Here is a 13,303-nt window from a genome sequence, read left to right as displayed (position 1 = left end):
ATATAGCTCAAATTAGTCTAGAATGGGTTAACTAAATTATTTGACTAAGATAAAGTTTCTCATGGCGCGTTTCAATTTCAGCTGAAAGTTAGCAAATTGTAAGTTACTAATCGTCTCTTGAATTCATCAATAGATGGCATTATAGCATTATGAATAGTAAAAATGTATTGTCTACAGCCGCTACTCACTCCAAGTTACATGTCAGACAAAAACTCCATCTTCAACCACCAGAGACCACTAAACAGTGCATCCAGGTGTCTTAACTTGCAAATAGTGGTACCTATCTCCATCATGCTTACGGAGCCACAATATTGATTATTAAACCTATAACTTAGACCAAGCCCGTAAAATCAATCACCTAGAACTAGTTCAAATCTTTAGAAATTTGGAATAAAGCTGCCATTGCCAAGCACATTTGGTTTTTCTTTTCTGGGGATGAACAATCCATATAGTGTCAATAGGTCAAATCTTACTTGCTTAAAGGCAAGAGCTTTTGGAGGGTAAAAATGCCTAGTGCTCCATCTTGGGTTTGGAGGAAAATTCTTTCCCTTAGACCTATCATTTACCCTTTAATTAAGCACTATGTTGGGAATGAGGATAAGATTTTCTTGTGGTTTGATAATTGACATCCCCTTGGGTCTCTGTGGGCTAAGTTTGGGGACCATATTATTTATGACTCTGCCCTTAGTATGGAGTCTATGGTCAAAGATACTGTTGATAATTCTAGTTGGAGATGGCCTGTTACTTCTTCTTGGGAATTAAAGGAATTGATTGAGAGCACTCGTTCTACTCTGCATCCCAATAATGGCCCAGATTCTATCAGATGGCTTCCCTCATCTAATGGGAAATTTTCTATCACTTCAACTTTGAATTATTTGAGAAAGTCTGAGGATAGAATGCCCTGGGTTGCCATTCTTTGGGGGGCCCATAATATCCCTAAGGCTAGTTTTGTAACTTGGATGGCAATCCTTGGTAGATTGAATACTGGGGATAGACTGAGATTGTTTGGTATTTCTCAATCTACTGAATGTGTATTTTGTAAGGACTCTTATGAAAATCACAATCACTTGTTTTTTTATTGCCTTTTCTCTTCTAGATTCTGGACTTGTATTCGATCTAAGTTGAATGTCTCTTGGCCTATTATTCAATGGCCTGGTATTACTCAACATGTGGCATAATCTGCTAAAGGTAAATCTATTAGAGCTATTATTGTTGAACTGGCTTTCACTTGCACTGTGGATTGCTAAAAATAACAGAATTTTCAGAAAAGAGATTATTCCTGAGGAGGAGGTTATTAAATGCATTGTGGATATGATTAGATTTCATATGATGTCTATGACTAATATTACAAGGCATCCAAGTAACAGCTGGTTCTTGAATTCTTTGAGGCTTCCCCGCACCATTCTGAAGACCACACAACCATTGAGTGGTGGGAGTTCAATACTTGTGGGTTGAGTGCAAGAGAGCATAAAACTGAGGGGTTATCTAATTTTTTGCTATTTTTGCAGGAAATTGAGCTGCTATATGTCTGCATTGAGAGTGTGAAATTACCTTAACTGAGAGTTGAGTGTTTGTGAGCAATATACATTTCCTAACCAACAATTATATTTTCCTGTTGCTTTGTTTCTTTGCAGGTTGCATGGAAAGGATAATTTTTTAGTGATGTGAGATCCTTCATAGTGGACTAAGTGTAATGAGAATATATATTGTGTGTTTGTGCAAACATACAGTAGCTGTTATGTATTATCTGTTGTTGTATAGCTGGCACTTTTGGAACTCATGTAACTGTCTATCTTGGGCAGGGTTTGCTAAATTCTAGAAGCTGGCAGCAATGAGGGATGGTTGCTTTAAGCGCCTCAAGTGTGAAGAAAGCTTTTATTTAAATTGTATATATCTGTTGAATCCGATATACTATAGTACTGTTGTTTGGGTAGCTATTTTGAAAATCTTTTGTTGGCCTACCCTTATGGACTGTGTAAGGGATGGTCTTTTTTTGTCTCCATTTTTGTATCAGATTTTTGAGCTTACGGAATGTGTTTGTGGTCCACATACAGTTTGTATAGGAAGCCTGAACACATTTAAGGAATCAAAATCTATTTTAGAGTATGAGTTCAGTCTTCCTATCTATGTTATAATTCTAAGTTATTTAATTGTTTGGTATATCTTTATCCATCTAGTTAATAGCTTTGGATTTTCCAGGTTCTATGTTTATCTTAGTTTTGTTAATTGAAGTTGTTTTTTGCCGCAACTTGTTCTCTGTTTGGCATGCTTTTTTAGGCTGGTTGTTCTTACTTGTATAGTTGGGGTTAGGGCCAGGGGCATGCCCTTTATATTTGTGTATATTTTTTGTTTTAATTTAAGACTTATTCACAAAAAAAAAAAAAGCCCAATTACATCTGTAGTTGGTTAGATTTCTCCTTTCTTAGAGCATTTTAAACACTTATACAATTTTATCAAAATTTTCGTTTTAAACATTTGACCAAAATGCTCCTAGGCCTCTTAGGAGATATTCTAAGTGTAAAGTTACCCTTTTATTCCTGAGAATCAAAATGACCATACGTCCCTATGGGTCCAAATTATCAAAATGCCTCTAAAAATTAAAAAAACAATTTTACCCCTAAATATTCCAAGTTAATTTTTTATTTGACAAATTTAACAAACGCTCTACAAGTATGGTTTGACCTAGTCAATCTCTTTGATTCGTTTGACCACTATGAAGCTCCTTCGTCATTCTCTACATATTAATGACTCCATTTACCTAAACGAACAAGAGTGATTGGACAATGTAATGTGAAGTTACGAGGATTTTTGTTCAAAGACACTCCAGATAATCACTAATATGCTAGAAAATGAGAGAACTCAAAATTCTCTCGAGTTTATGAAATAGCTATGTAAAAACTCAAAGTTCGGAAACTAAAAAAATGTTAACATGAGGTTATATATAAGCACAATAGGATCCAAAATATAAAACAAGTTGGATTGCGCAAAATAATACGAGTGGAAGTCCCTAACAAATGCTTAATGGAGTGAAAAAGTTGAAAATAATTACTACACTTGACACAAAGATGCTCAATCGCCTTAGCGCATAAATTCGCTCAATTGTTTAGCATACGCTGAATGAGTGCCCAACTCTAATCTGGTTAAAAACATAAGTTCAAAATGTCTTGACACCCAAAGTTAAAAACAAGTCGCAACACAAAATATTTCAAATGAGAATATTTAGGACAACATGAAACCTAGGATGCAAATCTGCATGAATGCACAGATACTTGTAAGGTTAACAGAGCAAGAATCTCTTATGCCTTTGAGGCCTAACTGTTGCAGATTCCTTTACACTTTGGGAGGAACGGGACTGCCACTCAACAGTCCATCAATCTGGCCTTTCCTTTGCCCAATCTGATCCCCAATGAGCCTAAATAAATACTAAGTCCGACCTTAATGTGTGTTTGTGTGTGTGTGTGTGTGTGAGAGAGAGAGAGAGAGAGTTTTTGGGATGTTGTTTTGGATGCTACACAATGACATGTAGTTCCAATTTTTGAACAGTTAGTTCTTGAAACATAATTCCAAATCTGATGCCTACTATAGTCAAACATTCATAACAAATGAAAAGGAAACAAATGACACACTTTCCACCCCAAAGCGAACCAAACTGTATTTAGTTTAATCCTTTCACATGCCATTGTTCTAAACTTCCACCTACCAAGCTAAGAAAAAAGGCTTATTTCACTTGGTCATTTCCTCTGCTGCATAATAAGGCTGCCATTGATAGCTATAGATGGTAGATATAGGTGGTTGGTTGGTTCACAATCAAGGTTAATTTACTTTGATCAAAATACTCTACCAAAGTGGTGGTTTTCTAATTCAAAACTTCTATTAGCTCTAAAGTCTTGTGAGCATCAACAAATGGATATTAGAATTAGAGACAGCCTTGGATTCCAGAATGCCAAATGCAGATGACCTCCAATATCAATTCTGAAGCACGGATGACAAACCTTTCAATGTCAACCCAAAACAGGAGTGCCCACCAACGGTTGAAACAAGTTTCAGAGAGAATTAGAGTCTCAACAATTTCATCCCGAAAAAAAGTAATCCGGATCCCTATAGCATGTAAACAGAAGCTTACTAAACAAACCTATAGCCAATGCTAGGTCCATTATTGGCCATTATGTAATTATCCTGTATTCCAAAAGAATTATACGCTATGTGCCCACCAAATAACAGGAGCCAAATCATAATCTTGAAAACAAGTAACATGGTGGATAAAACACAAAGTGCTACTGCTAGATAATTTCTGGCATTGCCAGGATCACATCTCTCTCTCATATCAACACACTGGGAAAATGCAGGTCCATGTCAATGTTGACTAGTAACTGATCTTTTCTTCAAAATACTTTCTCTATCTCGTCCCTTAAACACAAAAGGAACGTCAACAATACAAACTCAACCTCTGTACAGATTTATATAAATAAATAAAAAAAGGGTGAGAAAACCCTCATCATACAGGTACAGAGATAATCAAACTACAGTAAGTGCAGATCACCAATCTACATCTACCTCAATGACTTTCCTACTCCAGAGTAGAGGGGTCATTCTCTTTCAACCAAATGTTCCCCGCATTAAATTTCTCCAAATCTTTGCCACCAATACTTGACGTAGCCTGCAACAATCAACTGCCTTGCCTTGTGAAGCGCCAGCCTTCATTCAGGTCAGACACAGTTATTGGAACAACCAGGTCCTTTAAGTGACCACCAAGAAAAGTTGTATACAATCTCTATAAATGAATGCACTGTAAAGTGTCACTTCGAACCAAAAAATGAAAATTCTGAGCCACCATCAATGGCCAGGAACAATGTTACATTCACTGCTATGTACACATTATAAAGAAAGTGTATATGGCTGCAGCATGGTTATGCTGTCAACCCTGAAAAGCCTAAACATGGCATATTTTAACATTGAAAATCAATTCCTTGATTCCACAATTAGTTACTTATCCACCTCCGCTTCCGAGCTGGACGCTCCGGTTTGATCTCCGAGTCTGCACGGGCTTCACTTTGGGTGGAAGGCAATGGTTCACTCTCCATCTTTTTAATCACCATGGCTTCCTTCTCACTTGGCATTGGCAGCTTGAAACGCTCACTTCGCTTCTTCAACTTTTCAACTGTGTCCAAGTGTCTACCGTCCAACGATTTTGCATTGACATTCTCAATCTCCAGATCACCACCATCTTTTTTATCACCCAAGGGATGTTGATTTTCAATGGTTTCAATTGTCTTGGAAAATTCGTTTGGGAGCTTGCTGGCTAAGGAAAAAGAGCCACCATTGTTAAACTTATCAGTCTCTTCAACCGTCAAGGAAGATGATGACTTAGAGTTGACATTGAAATCCCTCTCCTTATGGCTTGTCCAACGTTCCAATTTGGACCGACCTCTTCTTGAATTTTGCCGCTCATCATCTGAAGCATCATCTTCCCTATGTTTTCTGGAAGAGTGATGAATCAGCAGGATCTCATGCTCACCATTTCCCCGCACAGTTGTGCCTTTCAATTTCACCTGAAAAAGGGAATGATAATCATCAAAAATGAAATATCATAAATATCTAGAGCTGAATTCTCTAGGACATTTCCAATCATCCATAAGAAAGTAGGATAGTCAAAAACATGAATGTAATCTTGTGGAAGGTACTTCATTGGGTCCTAGCATGGATATTAACCACATAGTGGTTAAATGATTTAAAGATTTTCTGGACTACCTCTGATAGCTACTGACCTTTACTCTTTTAGCCGAGGGAAGAATTTCAGCTGAAACTGCTGAATACCACTTATTACGTAGTACATACATCATATTTGAATAATATATAGTTGGATAACCTGTTATCTTTACAAATAATCAACAACCCCAGAGAAGTTATCATTAAACAAGCCATCTATAAGGTTGCAGAATGTACATGCATATATGAAATGTTGTGTGTAAAGGTTACTAACCCAGTGAAATGACACTAAGGAAAGTTTGTCAATTGTAATTATACACATTTCAGAAAATACTTTTACAGCAACTACTAGGGATGAAAATGTCTGCAAACAATTATAGACAACATTAAAAAATAAAGAGACCATAGATTCTTATCTATGAAAATCAAGCTAGGAATGATTATCTAGCCAACACGCTGCAAGCTTGCAATGATAAACCATGCATTCACTAGCACAAACAGTCTCAACTATAACCAATTCATGTAAAAAAATGACATTAGCAATGCAATCAAATGATGACTTTAGATAAAATTCCTTCCAACATCAAATGATGACTTCAGGTTCCCTAATTGGGTCAGAATCTTAATCAACAAATTTTGTTCTTTCTGTTTTCCCCGAGTATGAATCTCTTTCAATATAGACTTTTTCCTTGTTTCTATCTTCTAAGCACTAATAAATTTATTAATAACCTAATTTATTTAATCAAACAATCGTCACTGCAGCTAATGTCTTTGAGTCCTGATCCTAAAACCTAATGAACAATTGACTCAGCGCCTTTAAGATCATGGTTTTAAATCAAATTACCAGTCAGACTCATGCTTTCATGGTTTTTTTTTTTTAAAGCAACTCATGCTTTCATGGTATTGAGGTATTATAAGTGGCACCAGAAACCAAGTTCTCAAACCATGATACTAAAAGAGAGATCAAATATCCCAAAGCATGGGAATACTAATGAACATCAATATTGATTTCAGTTTTCTTAGAATTTCAATGGAAGTACAGAATTTTTTGAAAGAAACTCTGTTGAATGGCATAGACTGTAGACTAGAGTCAATAAAGAATAATGTTATATGCACCAATTAGTGTACTAATTAATGTACCAATTGATGCTGTGACATAATTTAAGATGTTTTTGGTATTTGTAATTTGTATAATGAGTGGGATCAATAATAATGTCATAACTAGTGTTGGTACACTAGTTAATACACTAATTGGTGCATATAGCACCACTGGTCAATAAAAAACAACGCCCAATAAGTACACATTAATGTGTTTGGGAGGGGTGACCATTGGTTCAATGGTAAAACCTTGGCCTAATAATCTTGAGTTTATGGGTTCAAGTCATGGGCAACCACTTTGTGCACTATAGCAAAAGTTAGGTTTGTACCCAATCTTTCCCCTCCTATAGACTAGAGTCAATATATGATGAATAAGGTACACAGATCAACATGTGTTGTGAATACAGTGAATAGAGCACACTGATGATGAGAACATAAAATCAACAAAAAGCATTGAAAGACAATCAAAAGTATGTCCGATTAAATGTTTAATACTACACGATACATTATAGAAGAACTGCATATGTACTAATTTAATAAAGGGGCAGGATAAATTACGCCTGATGTAAGTATAGCCCCTTACTAAAACTACACTTGATGTTTGAATTGTTATTCTTAAAAACCTCAAGATTCATTTCTGGTCAAGCCTCAGGAATGTATCCCTCCTATTTTATTATAGATTGGTGCTAGTCCATACTTGATATGCAAAACAAGCACAATAAAAGTATAGATCCCAATGGTGAGCTTGGCAAATTATGAGCCATTCCAAAGTGATTTAAGGGCTGTAAAAGTAACTACTCTTACTTTATTTCTAAAATTGTAGCAATATATCAATGAATTGTGGATACCCCAGACTGTTAAAAACTAAAATTTCAAATATTATAAGAGGTATTATTGCAAATATACTTATAATGCATGTATGTTGTAGAACACTGACGGATCACTCACATAAAAAAGAGGTTAGAAAGAGGGAAACAGAGAAGAGAAAGAAAGAGAAAATGAGAATGGAAGGAGAAAAGGAAAAGGGTGAAGGAGAAGAAGAAGAAGAACACAGGGTGATGTGGAACATGCACAGGAGATTTTCTTTCCTATCTTCTAATTTATGCCATTAGTATTTATTTAATTATTCTCTTTTCAATTATAGTTAATTAGGATTCTCAAGATTTATTTTCTTTTAGTATGTTTCTTAGGGCCAATGAAATGGCCTTTGATAGGGCCGCGTGGAGAAGAAGGATTCATGTAGCCGACCCCATTTGATGGGACTCAAGGCTTCGTTTGGTTGGGTTTGGTTTGGTATGTTTCTTAGGGATCGAGAATTTTTAATTAGAATTCTCAGGAATTGTTTCCTTTTAATATGTTTCTTATTCATCAAGAATTTTTGTTTTCATATTTTTATTAGGGGTTTTTTTAGCCTATAATTAAAGGCTTTGACATTGTAATTGAGAAGAGTTGATTAATGAATTTGAGTTGAGAAAAGTTGTGGCTTTGTGTGTAGAGTTGTGGCCAGTGTTCTTCTCTTGAAATTTTTTGCTGAATCTTGATTCTTTTCTTTTGAAACCATTCTCATACATTCTGGTTTTGGAGTCAATTAGATCATTGAACAGATTTCTTCATAGTTGTTCAGCATCACTTGGTATCAAAGCCCAACTTCCATCCATTCTCTCTTTGAACAAGGTGGATGCCCTTTCGATGTGATCTATTTGCTTCGAACCATCATCATTATCATTTGAATCAAATCGGCATTTTTGACTCATTCATACAACTTTGTCGATTTGATTGGGCAAAAAAAAAACCTTTTTGACCCCTTTAACCATGGTAAGTTAACCAATGCAGGGGTATATTCAATCTCCTGGTCCCTACGGAAAGGAAAAGAATTTCACGTTCTTCCTTTCAGGAAGGGAGGATTACCAAAATAATAGGGACACAATTTTCCCAATTCCAATCGATTAGGTGTATTGTGTCGATTGTTTTGATGCCTTCCATCAAAACCTAAAAGCGATGGTCTTCCTGGCAGAGATGAAATCAATTTTGAATAAGTTGTCGTTCCTTGTTTTAGAAAATACTTCAAATTTTTCTCAAAGTGTTTGTGAGGATTGGGAAACGAAGTCCCACATCGCCAAGTACTAAAGTAATGTTAAGTATAAAAGCGTGAGGGCACCCTCACCTCTTGAGCTAGCTTTTGGGGTTGAGTTCTACCCAATACTATGTAACAAGGATCATGTAGAAATTGTTGACCAAATCGGTCCAATGCTCAAGAAGTCGTTGCAGTATGAGTGACCCCCCTGCACCACATGGTGTTATCAAAGGAGAAGCTTCCTATTGACATGCCACCATTCAATTCTTCTTTGATCTAGCTGGACATGCTTGATTTTATTGGTATTGAAGTCTTTTTTTCTATGTTCTTTTTTCCCTTTTACATGTTCAATCCATGTTTGGTGTAGTCGTCAAAAACCACAAAAATTTGGTGGAACGAGTGACGACACAAACTTTTAGGGCATCATTAACTTGTAAGCCACCATTGATGTAAGATCAAGGAAAACCACAACATAATAATATCTCAAAATCTACCTTGATATAAAAGGGAAGTCTCTGAACAAATAGACTTCAATCTTTCGGGATTAAATAATACACTATTGATTTAAAAGAAATTAAGTTAAACTCCAAACTAATCATGTTACATCCAAAAATCCAAATCAACTAGTAGAGCACTTCTTCATACTAAACTCCAGAAGAAAAGGTAAATCAAACTAAGGGGAAGTTTGCTAAGGCTTTGGCAGCATTAAGTCAACCATGGATTGTAATGTTGGTAATCACCTAGGTAATCCTCGTCAGCTCCTCCATCGTTTCTGGTGCCTAGCATAAGATGCCATGAGCTACGAAGCCCAATAGGAACAATCTAACCAACATTACACATCCCGATATAATACAAGTACACAGTTAAAATGATATGAATCATGACAAGTAAGAATAAACAAGAACCCAAGTAATATAACGACAAGCATGATAATAATAAACAGCAGAAGCAAAAATTAATATGAAGCAATTTTGTAAGTTTTAGACTCTCTAGTGTTTAATCATCTACGTTAGTTCTTGGCAACTCCCTGTGGAGTGCTATTCTAACCCAACTACTAACACTGGCCCGGACTTCCTTTGGTCCATTAGAACATTCTAGTAAATACCAAGGATACATACACCTCGAATTACGTACTCAGGTCGTAATATCGTCGGTCTACCCCAAGGGAACGGCCTTCCAGGGATACTCTCAATGTGAGTCACCCTCACTGCCACCCTTACGCTAAAACCAAATCCGTTAAGGAGCCAAAATACCTCTCGTGCCATGTTAGGGTTCGAAACCAGTTCACACCATACCAGCACCAGGGCGCACCCTGGAACAATACATGCCACGTACAAATCCTTATTTCCATATCTTGTGCATGCCCAGTGAAATATAAAAGGGAACTATCCACAAGTAACGAGAAAATAAAGAAGAACAATTAACAAAGCAAACCACGCATGCATCGGAAATAGCCACTCAAAATACATTCTGAACTGATCTGAAATAAAGCCATGCGAATGCAGGTAAGTGATTGTGACAAAACTATAGTGATAGGGGAAAAAAGGATCGATACTTAGTACATCATAAACAGTTATCTGTAAATTCCAGAGCAGGTGGTTCAAGATACAAAAACAAAAAGGGGCATCAAACGATGCCAAATAGTGGCAGGACAGAACCATTTGCTAGATAAATGAGTTAAGAATGTTTTTGTAGAAGAAATCAAGGACCAAAAACCTCTATGAGTAAAACTTCTTTAAAGAAAATAGGACAGAATTTGTCGCAGTTAAGAAAAATGGCCATTTCTCTCTCCATACTAATCGGTTTTCAAGTGAAATCAACGGTTTATCCTTGATCTTACATCAATGGTGGCTTACAACTTAATGATGTCCTAAAACTTTGGGTCGTCATAACTTGATATCAAAGCTTAGGTCTAGAACCCCTTGAGACTTTGTTTAACCTGTAGGGCCCATCTTGGTATAAATAAATTGCAGTTATGAGTAATGATCTTTACCCTAGCATACTATGTAACCCTATCAATTTGTACGATGGCAAACCCAGTAGCAGGTAATGGGTGCATCATCGACGATGTCGATCCCGAAGAGTTGATCTCGGACCAGGAGTATGAGCCATACGAACAAGATCCCAAGGAAGAACAAAAGGAAGAGCCTGAAGAAGAACCAATGCCGGGGCAAGTCGATATGGCTCTACTCGAAGGGGACTTGGCTGATGAGAGCCGGTTTGAGGTAGATTTCGAAGAAGAAATGGAAAGTTCTGAGCCAAAATCATCTATTAAGGACAACCCAGAAGTAATCTGAAGACACTTTTGGGTGCCCGCAGCCTTACCAGATAGAATAGACATATTTGTAAGTGTTTCCCCCAAGAAAATGTGTCACTGGAGAAAAAGTCCTCGTATGAACATATATATGGGACCCATACAGATTCGAAAATACCTGGATCACAACCTATACCACGTGAGTAACCTACCCCCACAATATGTGAACAATATGGGCGATGTCTTTATGCTACAAGGCGTTCACACCACTCCAACCCCCTCAGACCGACTCCTCCGACTTCGTGACCCAAAAGTGAATTTCAACCTTCCCGAAAATTTATCATGAGATCCCAATCCTTGTGCTAGGTTGAAGGGTGAACATGGATGGGAAAAAAGAAGCACAAGTACGCTGGAAATGATACGAACTGGCGGAGGAAACATGGGAAGAGGAATTCACAGTACGCTGCTTCTGCAGCCACCTATTCCATTAGAATGCAGCAAGCAAGAGGCTAGAACCACCCAAAATTTTTGTAGGGCTCATTTGTATCAGTTTCTAGTCTTTAAGCTAATAGCGTCTATATCCACAACAGATGGATAGGATTAGATTGCATTTTTCATTTCTGAATGTAATAACTAAACTATTATTATTAATGAAAATTTGCCACCAAGTGGTTGTTGATGTGTGGCAACTAAAAAAATGATTATTTCGGGCGTAAAATATCATCCCATGATTTTATAATTTTACATGTAATATGTATAATAATCAAGCTCTAGTAGATTTAAATTTTAAACAGAATTTATTTGAGCATTTTGCAAGCCAATAAAAATTCTGGACAGTGCATAAACTTTATTTTTATAAAAGATGAGCCAATATTACCTATTTCCACTCACATGCAAGGTCATTCCAAGATAATGGGATGTATTTAAACATATAAGGACGCAAAATCAGTAGCTAAACTACCAAGTGGATACTTGCAAGAAGAATAGAACTCAAGGAGTCATGCAAGCTTTTTTCAAGCAAGAGATAAAACAAATTTTTTTTTTTTTGGATCAGCAACAACAGAAATTTTATTAAAATGAAGAAAAGAGAAAAAAAAAGATATACAAAGGACAAGAAGTCCTAAAAAGCGAAAACCGAAAAGACCAAAAATCACACACGGACTTCCAATCACTAGAAATCAAAAAAGGCGGGATTTCCCTAAACAGGGGAGCCACTGAAGCCCAGCCAAGAATCTGATCTTCTCCCACATCAATACTTTTATCCTCAAAGATCCTTGCATTCCTTTCCACCCATATGACCCAAAATAGAGCAAAAACTGCAGAAAGCCCCAACACCTTCGCTTTCTTATTTAAACCCAAAAATCCGAAATCAAAAGAGAGCTTCAGTTACATGAATTGGGTGCCACCCAAGCAAGACCACCCCATGAAAAGAACTGCTGCCACAAACTCCTTGCCACTGGGCAACGCAAGAAAAGATAATTATGAGTCTCCCCCTCACCCTTACACATAATGCAACATTGCGGAGAAAGATAATGATTAGGCCTCCTCTTTTGAAGGACATCATTGGTCAAAATACTTCCATGAACCAAAGACCATATAAAAAAATTCACTTTGAGAGGTGCAAGAGACAGATTCTTTTGTGAAGAGAAAAAAACGGAATATTTGGCTTCTTAATGATTTGTCCGAAAAAGGATTTGCAAAAAAAAATCCCGAAAGAATGCAAAAGCCAAACCAATTTATAACTCAAGGAAGAATCCAAAGACAAATGATCAATGCGAGAGAACAAGGAGGCTAACTCACCAACCTCCCTATCGGCGAGATTTCTAGCAAATCTACAATTCCATGCAATTAGAGCCAAGCTAGAACATGCCAACGACGCAATGGAAAAACCATGAGAATTTGCAACCTTGTAAAGACCTTGGAAATCCTTGGCAAGAGAAGAATTTCCAACCCCAGTATCCTCCCAAAATTGGATTGGCTCCCCATTTCCCACCCTTCGAGAGAGAAATCTAGAGAAAAGAGAAAAAAATGTGAGATATCGACTTCCAAGGAGATCAACAATTACCTCTTAAAACCACATGAATAGACCTACCATCATCATGAACCCCATACTTGCTTTTAATAATAGAATGCCATAATGATTCACTCTCCCGAGGAAATCTCCATAGCCA

At 36.9% G+C, this 13,303-nt stretch overlaps 1 protein-coding gene across 2 annotated transcripts in view; it reads right to left on the bottom strand.

The window, feature by feature from the left end:
- Nucleotides 1-4,359: 4,359 nt before the first annotated feature.
- The window catches only part of LOC114276784 (FIP1[V]-like protein), a 34,274-nt gene continuing 25,330 nt past the window's right edge, over nt 4,360-13,303 (bottom strand). For both annotated transcript variants that reach the window (XM_028218605.2, XM_028218604.2), the window contains exon 9: nt 4,360-5,549. Coding sequence is in view for 1 of the 2 variants with exons in the window: in XM_028218604.2 (XP_028074405.2) it covers nt 4,980-5,549 (570 nt within the window). In the remaining variant the exon portion in view is untranslated. The remainder of the gene's footprint in view (nt 5,550-13,303) is intronic.

This window comes from Camellia sinensis, chromosome 5, assembly GCF_055761805.1.
Source record: "Camellia sinensis isolate YWXY chromosome 5, ASM5576180v1, whole genome shotgun sequence".
Classification (NCBI taxonomy): Eukaryota; Viridiplantae; Streptophyta; class Magnoliopsida; order Ericales; family Theaceae; genus Camellia; species Camellia sinensis.
The sequence above is the reverse complement of the archived record's forward strand: the minus strand, read 5'-3'. Positions and strand labels throughout refer to the sequence as shown.